The following is a 20,861-nucleotide window of genomic DNA, read 5'->3' on the forward strand; positions in this document are numbered from 1 at the left end:
ACAGATGGCACTGAAGCACTTTCTACATAGGCCACACAGAAATGCACACTCCTCCATCCAAAGACCACTATGGAGTTGCATGCTACCCGCATGCGAGCGCTTTGGGGCCTCGCCAGGGGTATCAAGCATTGTATAAATGCAAATTAACACAACACAGCTACTCCTTCATTGCCAGCGTTTGAATGAGCATGTGCTCTGTCACATATTTTAAAGCAGCTGTTTGGTAGTGGTAAATGAATGCATTGTGTGGGTTCAGACTGCATGCCCCACTCTCCGAATTGTAAAACATTTAGTGTGCATATGTGAATTATACAGAGAAAACCTGTCTACAATTCTATGGGACATTGTACATATTGGATGGACACATTGTTGATGTAGGAGCCCATGGTCTTGGCGCTGTTCAGGAGGGGGAACAGCCTTTACAACAAGGTTTTTACCACGTTGTAAATTAACCACATGTTTTTACCACGTATATGCATTTCCAATGCATGCTTTAACTATGGAGTTAAGGTAAATTGGGAATGTCAGGCATCTGACGAGCTCAGCTCGTCATGAGCACACGACCACTGTGGCTCATAATGAGCTGAGCTCGTCGTGAGCATGGGGGCGCTGTGCTGCTCCGCCCCCAGCATAGCAGGGGAATTTGCCCAGCTGTGAAGGGGTTAACAATGTATGGTAATGGCATGCGTTGTGAAAGCATATGCGTTCCAAATAAAATGTGTTGTGCAGGCATGCAAAGTATGGTCCTGCTCTGTTCCGTCATACAACCCTGTGAAAGGCCTGAAACATTAATAAGATGGAGACATCTCTAAACTTCTGTGATGTTGTAAGGATGTCGGTACATGTGCACATTGAAGGTAAACAGTCCTGTCATTACGTTTATTTTAAGCTGCATGTTTTCCAAGAAACTTAAATTGTCTAAACATCACCCTAGCTGGAATCAGGATGTAGTTGGACAGTGTGAGACAGTTTTTTTTGAATCTGGCTTAAAAAGCACAAGTGTCTGCAACACCTGTTTTTAACTATTCTTTAACCTCTTAACTGCTGGGCCAGCCTCGCCCCATTGCTGACGCTTTTTTTGGCTATTTGGGTTAGTTTGCTCTTAAGCCATTATAACTTTTTTCCCCATGAGGTATGCATGCCAGATTTGCAGGGGATTCCAGGGTGGTGTGCTTTGCATAGATCCCACAAGGTGTTCTTACCCACAATGCCTGTAAACCTCAAAATTTGCCTGAAAATCACACATTTTCCGCACAGTTCTGTGATGGAAACTTCTGAATCGCAGGAGTCCACAAAATGTGAGGATTCCTGCAGGGCTCCCCTTGGCCTTGGTTTGATCCGTTCCTGTAGTAGACACTAGGCCCAGCCACACAAGTGGGGCAGTCGTTTTTATCAGCACAAGTGGGGTAATGCTGGGTGGTAGGAATTTTGTGGATTCCTGTAGATTCCAGAAGTTTCCATCACAGAAGTGTAGGGAATATACATGATTTGTGTCAAACTTTTAGGTTTGCAGGGCATTGTGGGTAGGAAAACCTTGTGGGACTCACGCAGGGCACACCACCCTAGGATCCCCTGGCTGACTAATTTTCAGAAATGTCTGTGGCTTGAAGGTTTGCATTAGTGGTGCCCCACATGTCCCCAAATGCTGTAGCTACCCCTATTGTTGCCCCAATACTGAAACTACCCCATTGCTTCTATCTCAACATAGTGCTGTATGGCCTTTCATGTCATGGTCTCTTGGTCCACTCACAAGTGGGGTATTGTTCTTATCAGGAGATGTGTGGAAACTCAGCGTGGTAGGAAATTTGCATTTGTCTGCAGATTCCAGATTTTTCCATTACAGAAATGTGAGGAAACTGTGTATTCGAGTCATGTGAGCTGGAGATCACATGCTTTGCATACTCTTGCCATCTAGTGTTAGGTCCGGATGTTTGCAAGTTGTTTTTCTTAGAAGAAGTCTTTTCCAGTCATGAGGTAGGTAACTCCTCTTTTCGGTGATAGTGCGCATGGGCATCAACTCTATTGTTAGTTTTTTTCCGCCATCGGGTTCAGACGTGAATTGCTGCTCTCCAGTTCGACATCGTTTCTCCGGTTCCCCTTGGTGCGCAATAAACTCCCCCCTCAACGGTGTTGTTTTCGCGTAATGCCGTTCTCCGCGTATCGTATTTTCTGAAAACTGCCTAAAACACCGGGACCGAAGCCTTCGGCACCGAAACAAACGGATGTGCCGATTCCACCAAAAGAGCACCATTTAATGTTCCACCCTCCAAACCGGATCCAAAACAGCGGGAGCTCTATATTCATCCAACAACTGGATGTATTGCCACCAAGGTGACAATAAAACGCAAACCTGTGACGGAAGAGGCCCAACACATTCCTTTAAAAAGGATAAATGTGGGTTCTAACCCTTCTTCTCCTCCTCCTCCTCCTCCTCCTCTTCCATCACCTCCTTCTCCTCAGTTTCATCCCTTTCTCTTACTAATTTCACATGAGATCTCACCACCAGATGATCAGGATGATGAAGAAGCCAACACCTACAGACCCCTGGACAGATTACAACACCAATTAGCCCACAGGGAAGGATCCTGATCTGTACCCTACCAAGCCTTTTCCACCGGACAACAGTGTAGGATACATAGAACTGTTCGGTAGAGCTGCCAGCTACCATGGGGTTCAGTTGCATAAGGAATCCCTGGACGAGGATTTTCTTTTTGAAACTCTCAGTACTACCCAAAAATCCTCACACACAATCCCCATACTCAAGGGTATGGATCAGACACATGGATGACATTTTTAATTAACCCGTCGGGGCACGTATTCTCATACCTAGGGTAGACAAGAAATATAAGCTGGCACCATAAGATCCATAGTTGTCATTTGTAAAGCTGTAACATGGTCAACACTGCACACATTCACCAAGCACTATTGTGTAGAAATGATAGCGAGACAACTAGCTAATGTGGGCCAGGCAGTACTTCGAATACTGATTCAGACAACTCCAACAGCTACAGGTTAGCCACCGCTTTGGGAGAATACTGCTGTGTAATCTATGCAAAGCATGTGATCTACAGCTCACACACCTCGGATAATGTTACTTACCCACCAAACATCTGTTCTTGGCATGTACAGCTGTAGATTCACATGCGCCCACCTGCCGCCCCCCCTGGGTACCTGTAACTGTTGCAGTTCTCCATCTTATTCTACATACATTCGCATGGACATCTCTATTCTTTACTTACTATTCCATTCTCTCCTTCTGTGGGAAAACAAATAACAATGGAGTCGATGCCCATGGTCACTATCACCGAAAGGAGGAGTCCCCTACCTCGTGACTGGAAAAGACTTCTTCGAAGAAAAACAACTTGCAAACATCCGGACCAACACTAGATGGCAGGAGTATGTAAAGCATGTGAATCTACAGCTGTACATGCTAAGAACAAATGTCTACTGGGTAAGTAACATCCTTATTACCAAAGTTTGCTTTTAGCTAGGTAAAATTACCTATTGAGAGCCATACTCCCCAGATGGTATGGAGGAGCTGGCAGAGCCTCACTTACACCTGATTAGGCGGTGTCCTGTCTACACACAAAGGGCTGCATACCCCCTGTAGTGAGTCTGGAGCCAGGGCTGGAAGGTAGGACACCATTCCAATTCAAAGGCATGTCTTTGAAGTCTCCACCACTTAAAAGGCACCACTGGGTAGAAGTACTGGACCTTTGACATCACCACTTCAGTACACTGGAACTATGGATACTGTACCAGGAAGGACTGCTGTGCTGCTAAAGGACTGCACCCTGTTGGACTACGGATTTGCTACGGATTTTCTGCCTACTGCCCTTTTGCCTTGACCTGCATCACTTGACCCAGAACCCAATGTGACTGCACGGGCTAACTGGCTGGCCTTCTGATCTGAAGCCCCTGGGACATAACAGGACTCCTTCCCCTGCAACTAGACTGCTAACTGTGAGTCTACCTTCTCAAGTGGTGCACCCCAGTCCTCGACCATTGGAAGTGGGCCTAATGTGCTTGCCAGCAGAGCCAACGCATCTCTGCTGATCGATGCATCAGAGAGCAGAACTGACGCATCTCATCAGCTGAGCGGTGCATCCCCGAGCAGGACAGACTCATTGATGTTGCTCTGTGGATTGGGCCCGTAAAAGGCTCGCTTTGGTGCTGCTTCCCTCATCTTTGGACCAATGCACCACATTTGCTTCTCAAATCCTTCGTCAGCGGCAGCTTTGATGACAAAACTGCATCACTGCTCATTGAAATCGACGCATCACAGTTGCTGTGCCTCGCATCCTTGACACCGAACTTTGCCTTGCGAGCCCCCTGGACCGGCACGTCGACTGAACAAGATCTCGCATCACAGCCTCTCTACCTCTCGGAAACCATGCATTGCCTCTGCTGCGTGATGCATTTTCAACACTGAGCATGCAATGCTCCACAACCATGATTTAAGCGGCCTAACTGAGCCCCTGCTCCATTTCGGTTGCCCTGAACTTGTATCTGTGTCCCGGTCTGGCGCGATCAGATTTCCCTAGTAGCGCTTTGTGCTGTTAGGTACTATTTTTCACTATAAACTTTAAAAATCAATATATCTGGTTCTACTAATTGGATTTTCTGTCATTTTGGTCTTTTTATTCATTAAAATCAGAACTTTTTCTAACTTGGTGTGAAATCTTTTTGTTTGATGTTTTCACAGTTTTACTGTTTGAAGTGTTGCATAAATACTTTACACACAGCTCTGAGTTAAGCCTGACTGCTCTGTGCCAAACTGCCAGAGGGTGAGCACAGGTTAATGTGGGGTTTGCCTGCCTCTTACCTTGACCATGATGTTGGTTGCTGCTTGACTAGGGCTCATACCCCAGTCAACCAACAACCCAATTTTAATTAGTGACTCATTGTAAATGTTTTTAGCTTTCTTCCCACTCAAAAGAAAACCTATAGGCTCAACAACATTTAATGATAGTCCATTTCAGCATTGCATGTTTGTGTAATGTTTGCATTATGGAGGATATCCTCTGGTTTGTTTTCTTTTAACAGGATTATTTTGTTATAAAATCTTACCTCCTCCACCGAAGTACACACCTATGTGATCTGTTAATTCAACATTCAATTAGTTTATTTCTTGGTCTGGTAATCCGCGTTCTCCTTAAAAATGTTATTGACTAAGTTTACTTTGTTCATTTGTATAGTTTCCTTTACACATTTGTGTGATCTTGAAGCTTTTGAAGTTTAATTTCGATAATATACCCCAAATGGGGTGTGCTTTCAGGTCAGGAGAAGAAATAAAACAAATCTGTTTACAGCGTTCCATCATTATTTTTGGTCGTATCAATCAAAGGTATGTGTAGGCATACAATAAAGTCTATTCTATTATAGATTGATTTCATTTCCAAAACTTCCTAATCCGTTTCATCCCCTAGAATAGCTAATTCAGCAAGATGGGTTATGTCATGTAATTCCTTTAAAGCACATTTCATCAGAGGAGCGATGGTCTCATAAACCGTTTGGGCTGGCTCTAGCCTGAAGAACCTTTTTAATCAGCACACTTTTCTAAAAGTATATTTGACTCCTTGTATTGTAAACCAGTTACTCCTGTTTCTAGAGCTGTTGTGGATATGCTTTAAAGAAGCATACTCTGATACTCTAATCTTGCGTAAACAGAAGATTTTCCTGGCTTTTATTGAAAAGTCTTAATTTTATTTAGGAGGCAGAAGCAAGTATTATCCTATTGCTTTTGTACATTTTGTTAACATTTACCCTCTCAGTATTTTGAAGGTCCTGCCATCTAAGCTACCTCCAGCACTTGATCAGCTGTCAAATGTTGTTGTGTCTGCTTGTACTGCAAGACATATTATTGAACTTTCTTATGAATTTTTTTTGTAAATAGCTGTGTGCATTGCTTTTGTTAGTGGGCCATTATCTAGCCATAATTAACTACTCGTGCCAAGAAAAGGGGGCTTGTTGCTCACAGCCAACAGTATTACTAAGTTGGCTTGTTTGGTTGGTTTACTACAGGTTGTTTCCCCATGCTGTTACAAAGCAGCATGTGAACTGTAGTATCTGGTGCTATTGGCTTCTATTTAAATAAATCAAGTAAAGAAAAGCCCAAGACTTACCTCTGTGTCTTTGTTCAATTCAGAACTTTCCCACAGTTACAGTTAGTAAAATCTGCTTTACGAATGTGGTGTCTGGAACTGAATCACTTTGACCACTAACTCTCTTTAGGTCTCGCCTACGCAGCACGCATGCGCTACATAGGAGACCTTTAGCTGCCGTACAGCTCTTTTTCCAAGCACATACTCGTGCTTGTGGCGGCATACAGCTTGTGGGAGTGCGCAGCCTCGCCACAAGTACTAAACTAAACTGCCACCAGGAAACCCTTTAACCCTCACTTCTTATTGTTTCTCGCGTATATGATTACTAAGAAGTTTTGCATAGCGCTGAGTTTAGGTATGCTGTAATTTTAGAGTGCTAAGGTTCGAGCCTCGGACCCCAGAGATACACCGCAGTCTGCACAGATCTTACAGGCTCGAGCCTCTGTCGGCAGAGCAGCACGTCTGGCTATGCAGTAAAGGCTTGAGTTTCAGACAGCAGATCCGTGCCTCGTGCATGTAGATGTTACAGGCTCAAGAAGATCTGAAGTGAAAACTAGCCTGCTCAGCGACTGAATTCTGGGTAAATGTAACTTCGTCCACCGCAATGCTTTCCTGCAAGACTGGTAAAAGTGACAATGGGAACTACACCTGTGGATATGCTTTTCACAGAACCTACAGGGTCAATCTGAAAGCAGAGCAATGTCTACTGCTTTACAGAGCTTACAGGCTTAAGGTTGCGACAGCAGAGCTGTCGCTCCCGCTGCAAGGAGCCACAGGCTCAAAACTCTGACCGCGCAACAACGTTCCATGTTGCAATTTCTTGAGTCCAATAGGCTCGAATTTCTGTTCATCTGGTGCATCAGGGACCCCTGTGTGTGTGTGTGTGTGTGTGTGTGTGTGTGTATGTGTGTCTCTCTCTCTCTCTCTCTCTCTCTCTTTCTCTTTCTCTCTTTCTCCTTACGGCGTATTCCCTTTTTAAAGATCTCCGCTAAAGAGACCCTTCGAAGGCCTGTCAGACATTTCAGCGCCGGTCTGACGAGGAGCACCAAAAAGCCTGATGATGAAGCATGACATCCTTCTGGGTATGTGAGGGCGAACAAGAGGCAAGACTTGGCCTTCCCCTTCGGGATTGGATCCTTGCAACTGGGGATATACATCTGCCTCTTTTCTCTTCTTCCACTACTACTCTCCTCTTAACGTTCCCCTATCCTACTCCTTTTCTCTCCCACTTATTTGGGTGACATACATGCGCCCATTACCATTGAACAGTGTCCTCTTTGATCTAGTGAAGTCATATGACCAACGTCATTCTCAATGTAAACTACACCAGGGTGCTTTCATCTAACCGACAAGTAACAAATATATCAATCTAAGGCTGGAGCGCTTCCAGCGGGTTTTCTTAGATTCACACCGGTGCCTCTTCCTGTGAAGGGTATTCTATGCCTCCGCCACCCCTCACCCGACCAGCTGGAGCCCAGAAAGGTTACTGTCTGGCCCCAGGTAGGTCTGAAGCATTTGAGGCTGGGAGCCAAGATTTTTGTTGGAGCTTCATTGTGGTGTCTGCTCGGAATTGGTAAGGCATGTACTCTGGCGCAAGAGAAAGCACAGTATTTTACACCACCTAGTGATGGTGCTTGTTAGCTGCATCAAAAAGAGCAAGCATTGGCATAGCCAATAGGTCTCGCCTTTGGGACCTTATAAGGATTTAATTATGCAGCACAATATCCTTGGCGCAACATCAATTGTTGCCTGGCTAAACACTTATAATGTCCCAAAGGCGAGACCTATTGGCTATGCCAATGCTTGTTCTTCTGTTATTGTTAATTGCACACCATTCATGTCACAAGTTCAACACAATAAAAAAGTTAGTGAACTGACTAGGGATTATATTTAGCTGGATAAGACCAGCTACTTAACTCCAAGAACCCGTCACTGAGACCAGGTAATGGCACTCTGATCACTGCCACCTGACTAGCCGTTTTCTGCTGAGACACCAAGACTCTCTTACCTAAAATACCACCTGCGCTGGCAGGTGGTGTGTTGTCCTGTGTGTATGTTTAGCCTGCAGGATTGTTGCAAGTTAGGAATTGCACATAAGTATCCTCTGCTGGCATAAGGAATAATTGAAGCTGGGATTGCTGTTGCAATAATAGTTTGCGGAGCTCCAAAACGGGAAGCATTGAAACTGATAACCCCTAAATTAAGTCAAGTAAAACAGTGGTGGTTGACACTAACAGACAGAGTACATTTGTAGTAGAGAGGAAGTCCTGAGAAGGTAGTAATAAATGAAACTGCTGACAGATAACAGACCACATTAACTTAGTGCATGACCCTGTGTAAAAGTATGGCGCTTTAAATCGCTAGTGGAAAGAGCACCAAGTCCTATGTAATTGCTGTACAGTCCTGGCCGTTATCTCTGAGCCTATATATAGGCAATAGCTGAACTATTTTTAGGAGTAATAATGGAGTTCATCTCCCAGGGATGTGGAATTCCTATAGCCCGACGCCCAGGACATATTGTTTGGGGTCAAGGGCAACACGTTTTAATGTGTATTTTGTCCTTGGGACAAGTAGGCCCAATCCCCTGCAGCACAAACCCTTTGACTGCCAGTTTGCAGTAGCACATTAGGGGAAGGGCACTCCCTGAAGTTAAGTTATTATTTGTGTGCCTATGTTAAATCTGTTCAAACTTGTATTTATGGTTCATTAATTGAAAGCCTTTATTATTAGGGTGAGCGCTCTAAGTAAATGTAAGTTCTGACTGCACTACTGACAGTGGTTCCAGTACAAAAATGTGTACTCACGGTTTCAAAGTTTAGCAATATGAGGCTATGCAGAATGCTCCCAGAAAGCTCTCTGATTAGATGCAAATATTTGCAGAAGCTTGAAAGCAAGATTAATGACTCTTTGCTTTCAATATAAAATGTTCCTAAAAAACATGAAAGTAGGAGAAAAAAAACATTTTGCTAAATTACTGTGAAATTTCAGGTACCATTTCTTTGCAGCATCGTTTAGTAAAATGTGTTGATGCATGCTAGTATTTCGCACAAATATTCATATTGGCCAATCAATGTAACCAGTTTCAATAAGATTATGAGAAACAAAAATAAACAAGCATTGGCAAAGCCATTAGGTCTGAAATTAGTGGTCAGCTTTTTAGTTTTGCCAATACGTAACTTGTTTTGGCATGGTTTTTGTAAAGCCTTGTTGATGTTAGAGCTGCCAGGCCCTCACCATTATAACAAACATTGGCAAAAGCACAAAAAAATTGGTCTAGAAAAAGCACACACTGCCACATTAGTTACTGCCACTGAACAAAAGTACTGTGTGTGCCCATATACTCCTTGTGAAAGAACTTAATGCCGTCACTCACAGTGAAGCCAGCCGATCGAGAGAGGGAGAGAGAATTTTAATAAACACAAATGGTTGTGGTTAATGCCAGACCAAATTAGGGGCTCGATCATTAAAGAAAGTCTCAAAAGTGCACCCTTGGTATATGTCCTTGCATTAAGTGCAGCTATATGGCTTTCGTGAATTTACAAGAATTTACAGAAGTAGGGCAAGAAATGTACTCCTAGAAAATATTTGCGAACTGCAGTTTATCATGAGCAGATATGCATGTGTAGATTTGCTCATGCGAGTGTTTGCAAGGTCATTTTCCCATCAACCACTATTTTCCAACCACGGAAGAAAGTTTACGTCTGCCATTGTCAGGAGTAAATTTCCAACATTTCTCAGTATGGGAAAAGATTAGAGAAGAGTTGTTGAAAACCCTTAAAACATGCAAGTTAGTAGGTTTGCACATACTTAAAGGGCATTCCAACCCTGCAAATATTGCTTACCACTACCTTCAGTCCCAGTATGTAGATCTGCAGAAACGTGGCAACATAAAGTAATTGCTAGTATTCAAAAACTACTATGCTATGAGCCCTGGCATAATCAGAGAGGCTATATAAGAGCTCTTATATAATGAGATTGCTGCCATAATTTGTCGCCGAACCACATGGCACCAAAGGGACAAGTGGATTGTGTTACAGGACAAGTAGATTTATGAAGCAACCTGCCCCATGGACAAGTAGATATTTTAATAAATTCCACAACCCTGTCTCCTGAGGTAAACTACATTCTCAGGGCTACCTTTGTACATCTAGACGTTAATGACAAATTAATGTTGCATAATAGTACATAAAACTGTACAGTGTAGCGAATAACAAATCCATTATGTAGATTTCACCCTGGATCCACTGAGTCTTTGTGTTTTTTCTCTATCTTGCACAGGCAGAAGGTGATCAAGATTCTGATATCTTGAAGTCTGATGAAAATGAAAAGCCCAACGAAGCAAATCTGCAGGTATGTCTACAGTGGCATCTGCCAACCATAATCTCCTAGTCTGACCCAAGAAGCTAAATTATGTTTGCATGAATGTGGACTCTGAAGGCTGGTCTGCTTTGATCTTTTTGACCTCTCAGCTGCCTTTAACACTGTGTCTCACTCCATCCTCCTCCAACAAGTGGGAGCCAGTGCCCTGGCATGGCCATCTTCTCTTGTGTGATGTGTCCAGGCAGTAGATCTTCAGTCTTTCATTTCTTCTTCTCCGTGACTAACCTGGAATCCCTCAACGTGTTTTTTTTAGACCAGCTCTTATGTCCTTCACTTGGCTATCCACATGCGTTCTGTGGATCTCCAGGCAGAATATATACAATTTATTGGTTGTATGGATCTCAAATCTTGCTCTATGCAATCCCAGGTTACAAAAGTGTTTACTAGCTACTGGAATATCCAATTTGATGACCATTAACTCTCTCAAAGTTTTTTTAAACTTTATTTAGCATTTCCATAGATCATAGAACATTTCCATGCAATATGGACAAACATTGAAATTACAAAGGAATATGTAAGTTACAGTCTAGGCAGGTAGGCAATATGTGACAGTCATAGCAGGACAACAAAAAGAAAAAAAAACTGGAGGGATTTACATATTAACATCCACCACCATCCCAGTTTACCACAGCGAATAATTGTATAAGGATTTACACCTGTTGCACCAAACATACCATCCCGGCTCTCCCTGGGAACCAACAATCATTTCAGTGCACTACGACAAAGAAGGGCAGCTGATATGTCATTACCAGTTACCCTACACCTGTAGGGACCATGCCTTTTTCCACCTGTGTAGCGGGGACTGCACACTGAGTGACTAAATATTCTCTAAATGGAACCCATATGTCTTTAGGTCTGGAAGATGGAGGATTAGTTGCAGCATACAATTCACTTTTCATGGAACAAGTGGCCAAGCTATTTAGCCATTCCTTCACCAATGGCACACTTTTCCCACCCCAGTAAATGGCAATTTCCCCTTTGGCTAGCAATAGGCTTATGGCGACAAACCTACGAATTTTGGGAGAAATTGTGCTACATACCCCAGTAAGGCAATTTCAGGTAATGGAACCAACGGGACGTTCACCATGTTGCTTATAGTGTTATGTATTTGAACCCAGAATGCATGTATACTCTGGCTGGTCCATGCCAGATGGGCAAAATCAGCATAAGGGGCTTTGCATTTAGGACAATGGTGGGGCCTAGACGGGTCAATTCTGTGTAATCTAGCGGGGGTAATATATATTCTGCGCAGAAATTTGAAGTGTATTAATTTGTGGTGGCTATTAATGGAAACATTTTTGGTGACAGAGCAGCAGTTGGACAATTGCTCATCTGTGATTTGCGTACCGATATTTCTCTTCCAGGAGATCCTCATCAATAGTCCTAAGCATTAGAATATTCCCGCCCATGTGCGGGACCACGGAAACACTATATTATATGTGCCCCACATATATATATATATATATATATATATATATATATATATATATATATAAATATATAAAACGCATGCAAATCAGAGCTGAAATATGCTGTGAAGAATTTCCACCATACATGAATAAAAAGCATTAGAAACATGAGAAACAACACCAAAAATTGTTTAGAAACTGTTTTAATGCTCATAAAGCAGTAGAAATTCTCATAACTCCCTGGAAGCATAGGAAGCTCCCAGGCTGCATTGCAAACACACAGTCTAAAAAGACTGAAAAGCTAACCTGTAGCTGAATAGCAATAAACTGACACCGTGCCTTTAAGGCACTCATGACCCCCTGTATCCCATCATGCCCCAGGGGTGACAGCTAGGTCAGTTGTTCTTTCCGGCTCCTTCAGAGAAGGACCCTGGTTACACAGCTCCACTATGTTTCTGGTTTTTGACAGAAAAATACTTCACTTTTGACAACTTTTGCTCTTACTTTGACAGTTAACATCTAGTCAAGTAAGATATTGTTTTTTTCAGTCAGTTTAGTGAACATTTTCTTCTGAGAATGCCTTCACTCTTTGACAAATGCCCTTCTTGTGGCAACAAGAAGGCAAAATCAGACCACCACAACGTCTGTATCCTGTGTCTGCCTGAAGATCATGATCCAGGCACCTGTCCTCATTGTGAGCACCTGTCAGGAAGAACTCTCAAAGACAGGGAGAGGATTCGCATTTATGGCCTGGCTCACAGGTCTTCAAGAGGAAGATCACCGGTAAGGAAGGGCTCCAAGAAGGTTCATACGTCTTCAAAAAAGAAGTCTTCACACCTTTCAACTTCAGCGTCGGGCTCGGCGCTGAGAAAAAAACCACTGATGGACTTTTTCTCTTCTAAACTACCGTCGACGGCGGGCTCGCCGTCTAAGAGAAGACCAGGTACGTCGACGACGTCGAAGGATCCAGCTCCGTCGTCCAAATCCCCTCCGCCGGCGTCAACCGGGCGACGATCAGCGTCGAGGAAGGCAACTCCGCCGCCATCAACCGGGCGACGGTCGGCATGGAGATCCATAACCCCTCTGCCGTCGTCAACCAGGCGACGACCGGCGTCGAGGGAGGTTACTCCTCCGCCGTCGTCATCCAGGCGACGACCAGCGTCGAAGTGTGACCCCTCCGCCGTCGTCCAAGAAGAGGCGTTCGGCGTCGAGGACCAAGACCCTTCCGCCGTCGACAGTAGCTCGTCGATCGGCGTCGAGGACGCAGTCTCCATCAGTGCCTCGTCGGCGCTCGGCGTCGAGGGTGCCCAATACCCCTCCGCCGTCGTCGCACAGGCACTCTACGCCGAGACAGAGAACTCCATCGACGGCCGGTCATCACCGTTCGACGTCGAGGCAGAGAGCTCCGTCGACGACAGGACATCGTCTTTCGACGTCGAGAGAGAAGCCTCCGTCGGCGACTGGACATCGCTGTTCGACGTCGAGGCAGAGCGCTCCGTCGACGGCCGGTCATCGCCGTTCGACGTCAAGACAGAGGACTCCGTCGACGGCTGCTCATCGCCGCTCGAAGTCGAGAGACCACAGACCCTCTCATGGACATTCAAGGTCGAGATTGTTTGACCCGCCGGCTCCTCGAAGGCGTTCGACGGCGAGGGAAGAACGCTCGACGTCGAGGCATTCAGATGCGATCATGGTGACGGAGTATGCTTCCCGTCATTCATCTTCACGTACCTCTGGCTCCTCAACTGAACATTCAAGGTCCAGAATTCCTGTGCACAAATCTCCTGAGCGTCGGCCAGATCCTTCGGCCGAGCACGTCAGACTGTCACCTAGATGGTACAAATCTTTGGACCATTGGCGAAATTCTGGGGCTACCAAACGCATGCAAGAATATGCCAGCCCACAACACAGGTCTCCTCTTCAGAATCTGTTAGAGGAGATGGACAAGCGTAGTCTTCCCAGGCGCAAATCACCTGTGAGACCACCAGCCAGTTCTCCCAGAAGATCCCGATCTCCCAGAAGGGGACCTCGGTCAGAAGATCGGATCAGGTCTCGCTCTCCTAGACGGGAGGAGCGTTCAAAAAGATCGCGGGAGCGGAGACACAGTGCTCACCGTAGACGTCGACGTACCCCGTCTACTTCCTCTACCTCTTCTACCAGGTCGTCCAAGAGGGACTACTCCCCTACGTTGACGGACAGTCCTACGTCCAGGTCCTCCCCAGTGGATGACATTGGCACGTATCTGGATGTACTGCAAAGAGGAGCACTGAAACTGAACATTGAAATGTCTGTCCCTCCAGTAACAACGACAGTCATTTTTGAGACTTTACACAAGAAACCTCTCCCGTCCTCTGCTGCCTTTAGTCCCGGGGATTATGGATCCTGTCAAAGAGGTTTTCCTAACTCCGGCGGCGATCAGAGCGGTTCCAGCCCGCATTTAGAAGAAGTACAAACCGGCATCTTCTGACCCGGTGTTTGTAAAATCTGACTCTCCAGCAGACTCTGTAATTGTGGCAGCTGCGAGGAAGACGCACGCTGTCGCTGGTTCGTCTTCAGTCCCACCAGCCAAGGACAGCAAAGCTCAAGACTCCTGGGGTCGAAAGGTTTGCAACTCAGCTGCTTCCACTCTTAAGGTTTCTAGTGCGGCTGCGCTTCTGGGTCGATACGACAGAGCCTTATGGGACTCTATGGAAAGATTCAAAGCCAAACTGCCAAAAAAAGACCAGCAGGACTTTGAAGAAACTGTTACAGAGGGGTGTCTGGTGGCGAGTCAGATGATCAGCACGGCTGCGGATGGTGCAGTGCTTTCGGCTCATTCCTATTCACATGGGGTTTGTGCCAGAAGATCGGCCTGGTTGCGCCTTACAGGTCTAAAGCCGGATGGTCAGCATCGCATCCTTAATCTCCCTTTTTCGGGTTCCGCTCTCTTCGGGGAGCATGTGGATGAAGAGATGACCCGAATGAAGACGGAACTGGATACGGTGAAGGCGGTGGGCTTGGAGAAAAAAAAAGAATTCAAGCGCCGCTTCAAGACCAACAGGGGGAGAGGGGCTCAACAGAGGGTTCAAACCCCTCAGTGGTCCCAAAATAAGAACCAAGGGAAACCCCAGTTTCGAGGCGAGCCCAGCAGAGGTAGAGGAGGTCACCAACAATCCTCCAACACCACAAGAGGAGGAAAGGCCTGAACAGTGGCTTCCTCTGGCGCCGTTACCCACTTCAGTGGGAGGAAGTGCTTCACAACACCTGGCAGAGTGGGTCAGCATCACAAAAGATCAGTGGGTGCTGAATATACTGCGCAATGGATACAAGATACGTTTCCGTGCTCCTCCGAAGAGCATCCCTCCAAAGAGCTCTTGCCCTCATCAGCTAAGCTTGCTCCGAAGAGGGGTGAAAGTCCTACTGCAAAAAAGTGAGATAGAGGAGGTTCCTCCCTCTCTAAGAGGAAAGGGAGTTTACTCAAGATACTTCCTTGTCCCCAAAAAAGATCAGGAGGACAAGTTCAGACCAATATTCGACCTACGACTATTAAACAAAGTCATCGTCAAAGAAAAGTTCCGCATGTTAGCACTTCACCAAATATGTCGACATCTTCAAGCCGGAGATTGGATGTGTTCGGTGGATCTGCAAGATGCGTACTTTCACATCCCAATTGCTCAACAACATCGCAAGTACTTGAGGTTTGTCGTAGGGAACAAACACTACCAGTACAAGGTGTTACCCTTCGGTCTCAAGTCCGCACCACAAGTCTTCACCAAATGCATGGCAGTGGTGGTGGCTTTTCTTCACAAAAAGGGTCTCTTCATTCACCCATACCTGGACGACTGGCTCCTAAAAGGTCCATCTCCGTACAAGTATTGCACGATCTACAACTGTGCCTGCACCAGCTACACAGGCTCGGCCTCCATGTGAACCTGGAGAAGTCAGTCCAGTGGCCTACACAGTCCATCCACTACCTAGGCTCCGTTCTGGACACACGCTTGGGAAAAGCGTTTCCTTCGGAGGAGAGACTTTTTTCCATGAGTCAGAAATGTGGGATTCTGCTAAAGTCTCAGCTTCCAACAGCCCAACAACTAGCATCCCTGCTGGGTTCCATGGCGTCCTGCATTTTTCTCATCCCAAACGCCAGGCTGAGAATGCGTCCGCTACAACAGGCTCTGGAGGATCAGTGGGACCAAGCGACAGGACGCTGGGAAGATCGTATCACTCTTTCCCAGGCAACGAAAGATGCCATCAAATGGTGGACTCGGAGAAAGAATGTGCTGGTGGGGGTACCGTTTCACCAACCCGTTCCTTCCCAGTCTATAGTGCCTCCCTGCAAGGCTGGGGAGCACACATGGGTCCGCTTCAAATTCAAGGACAGTGGTCTGCGCAGGAGCAGACATACCACATCAACATGCTGGAACTCAGAGCGGTATTCCTGGCTCTCAAAGCTTTCTTACCAGCGATCGAATCCAGCTCAGTCCTAGTTCAGACAGACAAAACAACCACCATGTTCTATCTGAACAAACAAGGAGGCACAAGATCTCGCCCACTCTCTCGAGAGGCTCAGACAATCTGGCATTGGCTTCTCTCTCGAGGACTCACAGTAGTGGCAGTGCACCTTCCGGGCGAGTGGAACGTAAAAGCAGACGCACTCAGCAGGCACTTCGAAGATCAGTAAGACTGGGTGCTAAACGACGAAGTAGTAGAAGAGCTTTTTCGTTGCTGGGGTCGTCCATCCATAGACTTGTTTGCAGACGACAAACGCCAAATGCCACGCCTTCGCGTCCAGGTTCCACCGGCCAGGAACGCAGGGGAATGCTCTATTGATGGATTGGTCAGGGACGTTCACATACGCATTTCCTCCCTTGCCTCTGATTCCGAGAGTAGTTTCCAAGCTCCTCAGGTCGAACATGGAAATGATCCTGATTGCTCCGAATTGGCCGCAGCAGTGGTGGTACCCGGACCTTCTACATCTGTCTGTGTGTCCACACAAACGGCTCCCTTGCAGGCCGGACCTGTTGAGCAAGATGAACGGGAGGATAATGCATCCCAACCTCCCATCATTGAACCTAACAGCATGGCTCCTGAGGTCCTGCAATATGGACATTTGAACTTGCCTCCCGAATGCATGAACATTTTAAAGGAGGCTAAGAGACCTTCCACGAGAGCGTCCTTTGCGGTCAAGTGGAAAAGGTTTTACTTGTGGTGTAGGGATCATCTTTTAGATCCGACTAAAGGGCAGGAGGACGTCATCTTACCATACCTCCTTTCCCTGGCAGCTTCTGGTGTAAAGTACACTTCTATTAGAGTGCATTTGTCAGCCATTGTAGCATACAGAAAATCACCTCATCAGATGTCTTTCTTTCAGGTTCCAGTGGTTAAGGACTTCCTCCAGGGGTTGAAGAAAGTGTATCCCCCTGTGCGAAATCCTTCTCCTCCTTGGGAATTAAACCTAGTTCTATCCAGGTTAAAGTCACCTCCTTTCGAGCCCATCCACAAGACCTCCTTGCAACATCTCTCTTGGAAGGCAGCCTTTTTGGTGGCAATTACCTCTGCGCGCAGAGTAAGTGAGATACAAGCGCTCTATGCAAAGGAACCATATACTATTTTCCACCACAACAGAGTAGTCCTAAGGGCTCATCCATCTTTCTTGCCTAAGGTCAGCTCTGATTTTCATATAAATCAGTCTATTTCCCTCCCTTCCTTTTTTCCAAATCCTACTACCCCAGCCGAGCGGTCACTTCACTCCTTAGATCTTAAGAGAGTGCTAAAGTTTTATTTGGAAAAGTCTAAAGGGATTAGGAAAATGGACCAACTGTTTGTGAACTATGGTTCAATGAGAACAGGTTTTCCAGCGGCCAAGAGGTCCATCTCCAGATGGATTGTCTCTTGCATTAAATTGGCCTATCAGCTTGCAGGCAAGCCTTTGTTGATGTCTCCAAAAGCACATTCCACTAGAGGGAAGGCTGCTACAGTAGCTTTCTTACATGACATTCCAATGTCAGAAATATGCAAGGCTGCAACCTGGAAATCGGTTCATACCTTTACGAGGCATTACTGCCTCGAATCTGATTCCAGGGCCGATACTCAAGTAGGACAAGCCTCCTTGAGGAATCTGTTTGGGTAGCATATAGTCTACTCAGACTTGTTGATGAGATTACTGTCTTATCTTTCCTTTGCCCGCAGGGATGAGGAGAGGCTCGCTATTCTATTCTAATGCTTATGACTATAGATGAGGATCCCCTGGAAGAGAAGGATTAGTTACTTACCTGTAATCCTAGTTCTCTTCCAGGGGTATCCTCATCAAAGTCATAAGCAACCCTCCCGCCTCCCCGGGCAAAGGATGCTCTTTAATAAGGAGATATTGTTAACCTATTTGTTATTGGGTTTGTTTTTCAGTCTCCGAAAAGAACAACTGACCTAGCGGTCACCCCTGGAGCATGATGGGATACAGGGGGTCATGAGTGCCTTAAAGGCACGGTGTCAGTTTATTGCTATTCAGCTACAGGTTAGCTTTTCAGTCTTTTTAGACTGTGTGTTTGCAATGCAGCCTGGGTTTCCGGGGTCCCGCACATAGGCGGGAATATTCTAATGCTTATGACTTTGATGAGGATACCCCTGGAAGAGAACTAGGATTACAGGTAAGTAACTAATCCCTACCTCCCATGCAGTGCGGAGTCTATCATCATCAAGCGGGACAATCGCTGCACATGCATTGTAAAGTTTGGAAATCAGGTGTGTTCCTCTCTCGCTTTCTATTACCAAAGTCAGTGGGGTGAATGACGGAGGCTCGAGTGGAAAGTCAGGGGCCACGGACCGTAACATAGCGCGCAATCTCATGAAAATAAATGTGGTGTCAGGGAATCTGGACACATCAGCAGGGTCAAACACGTGTCCTTCGGGAAATAGATCTCTCAGTTTAACAATGTTATATTTAGCACATGTACGTTGTACAAGAGTTTCGCCCTCAATGGGAAGCCACTTTGAATTCGGGAGTGTAAGTGCGGAGAAATAAAGGAGAGGGGTGCGGGTGAGACGCCTCAGTTTCTCCCATGCCAACTGGTTGTGGATGCTGTTTGGATGTCTCTCGGGTCTCTAGGAAAACCTATAGGCAAGATCGATGCTAAGAAATCCGGAAGGACCAGATCAGCTTCAGGCCGTAAATAAGGAATTCTGGCATCGGGGTGGTAACACGCCTGGGCAAAGCTGCACTGCGCCACCAGATAATACAACTGCATATCTGGGACACCATATCCCCCTCTATCACAGGGTAAGGTCCTGGTTTGCCAGCTCACCCTAGCACCCCTGGTGCCCCAGACTGATCGAATTAAATGGGAGCGAAGCGTCAAGAACAAACGATTGGGCAGGGGGATAGGAATATTATGAAATCGATTAAAAAAATTTTCGGGAGAACGACCGTTTTGATAAGGGCCAACCTGCCCGCCAGAGACAGTGGGAGACGACGCTATTTATCCACTTGTGCCTCCAGAGCCGAGACAGCCTGCCCATAATTAAGCCTGATGACGTGCTCAGAATCCAAGTTTATATGAACGCCCAAATATTTAACAGAATCTGTGCACCATTCCAATCGGAACTGCAAGTCCCACTCAACTGTACCTGTCGTGAGAGGAAAAATCACTGATTTATGCCAATTAATGCCCAGCCCAGAATATGTACCAAAACGCAATATTTCTCTGAGGAGCGGGTCAAGATTAGTCTGCGGGTCCCGAACGTACAGTATAGTGTCATCTGCATATATCGATACCAACAGCGGACCGGTATTGAACTGAAGTCCCCTATGCAGATGTTTTTCTTGAAAATTATGCATTAATGGGTCCATCGCCAGGATAAATAACAGTGGTGACAACGGGCAGCCCTGCCTTGTACCCCGAGAAAGTGTGAAAGGAGCAGATAGTGTTCAGTTTAATCGTAGTCTGGCAGTTGGCTGACTATACAGTAGCGCTGTCGTGGCTACGAAGCCCGCCGGCATCCCCATATGTTGCATAATGGATATTACGAAAGGCCATTCTAAAGAGTCAAACACTTTTTCGGTATCTAAGAGAACCGCAATAGCTGAGATTTCGGGGCTTATTATTATTATTATATGAAATTTGTAGCGCGCTCAGTTACCCTGGGGCATCCCGGCGCTGAACAGAACGAAGAAGGGAAAGTTCAGACTCAGTCACTACACAGGAAACAAATGCGTCTTCAGGAGTTTCCTAAAGTGCAGAATGTTAGGCTCCGAACAAATCTTAAAGGGCAGGAAGTTCCACAGTGCCGCCACTTGCACTGAGAAACGCCGGCCCCCAGAGCGAGCTCTTTTTACTCTGGTTAACTGCAGAAGACGTCCTTGGTCCGATCGCAGTGGCCGTGTCGGTTTATAGGGGCGTGCCATTTTGGACAAGATAGAAGGGCCCCTACCATGCAAGATTTTATGGGCCGTGCATAACGCTTTAAATTTCACCCGCTCCTTAACCGGGAGCCAGTGAAGCGTTTTCAGGGCCGGAACAGCTGAATGTCTTCTAGGAACCTCCATCAGCAGTCTAGCGGCTGCATTCTGCACCTGTTGAAGGGTCCTAAAGGTCGCTTCCGGAGCGCCAAGGAACAGTGCGTTCCCGTAGTCAAGTCTCGACAAGATTAAACCACGAATCAGAAGCTTCCTGGATGGATTGGGGAGCAGTGGTAGCACCTTGCGCGCTGACCGCAACAGGCCAAAACACACCCCTGCGGTCTTCCTAGCATGTGTCCTAAAGGACGGGTCTTTCTCCAACCATACTCCTATTCTGTGAAGAGTATTGAATAGAGTACGTAAGTTGAAGGCAGTCGAGCGATGCCGGACGAAGCCAGACTGCGCCGGTGAAATAATGGATTCCATCAATATGGAAAGTCTAATGGAGAGGACTTTAGCATATATTGTGTAATCCATATTCAAAAGAGAGAGCGGACGATAAGAGCCGCACAGAAGGGGGTCTTTCCCTGGTTTAGG

General features: G+C 46.1%; 1 protein-coding gene across 2 annotated transcripts in view; it reads left to right on the plus strand.

Annotated features, from left to right (window-relative positions):
- FBXO9 (F-box protein 9) overlaps positions 1-20,861 on the plus strand; it is a 373,518-nt gene that overhangs the window by 21,025 nt on the left and 331,632 nt on the right. For both annotated transcript variants that reach the window (XM_086926428.1, XM_086926427.1), the window contains exon 2: positions 10,383-10,454. In XM_086926428.1, coding sequence (XP_086782554.1) covers positions 10,383-10,454 — 72 coding nt within the window. The remainder of the gene's footprint in view (positions 1-10,382; positions 10,455-20,861) is intronic.

This window comes from Lissotriton vulgaris, chromosome 6 (genome assembly GCF_964263255.1).
Source record: "Lissotriton vulgaris chromosome 6, aLisVul1.2, whole genome shotgun sequence".
NCBI lineage: Eukaryota > Metazoa > Chordata > Amphibia > Caudata > Salamandridae > Lissotriton > Lissotriton vulgaris.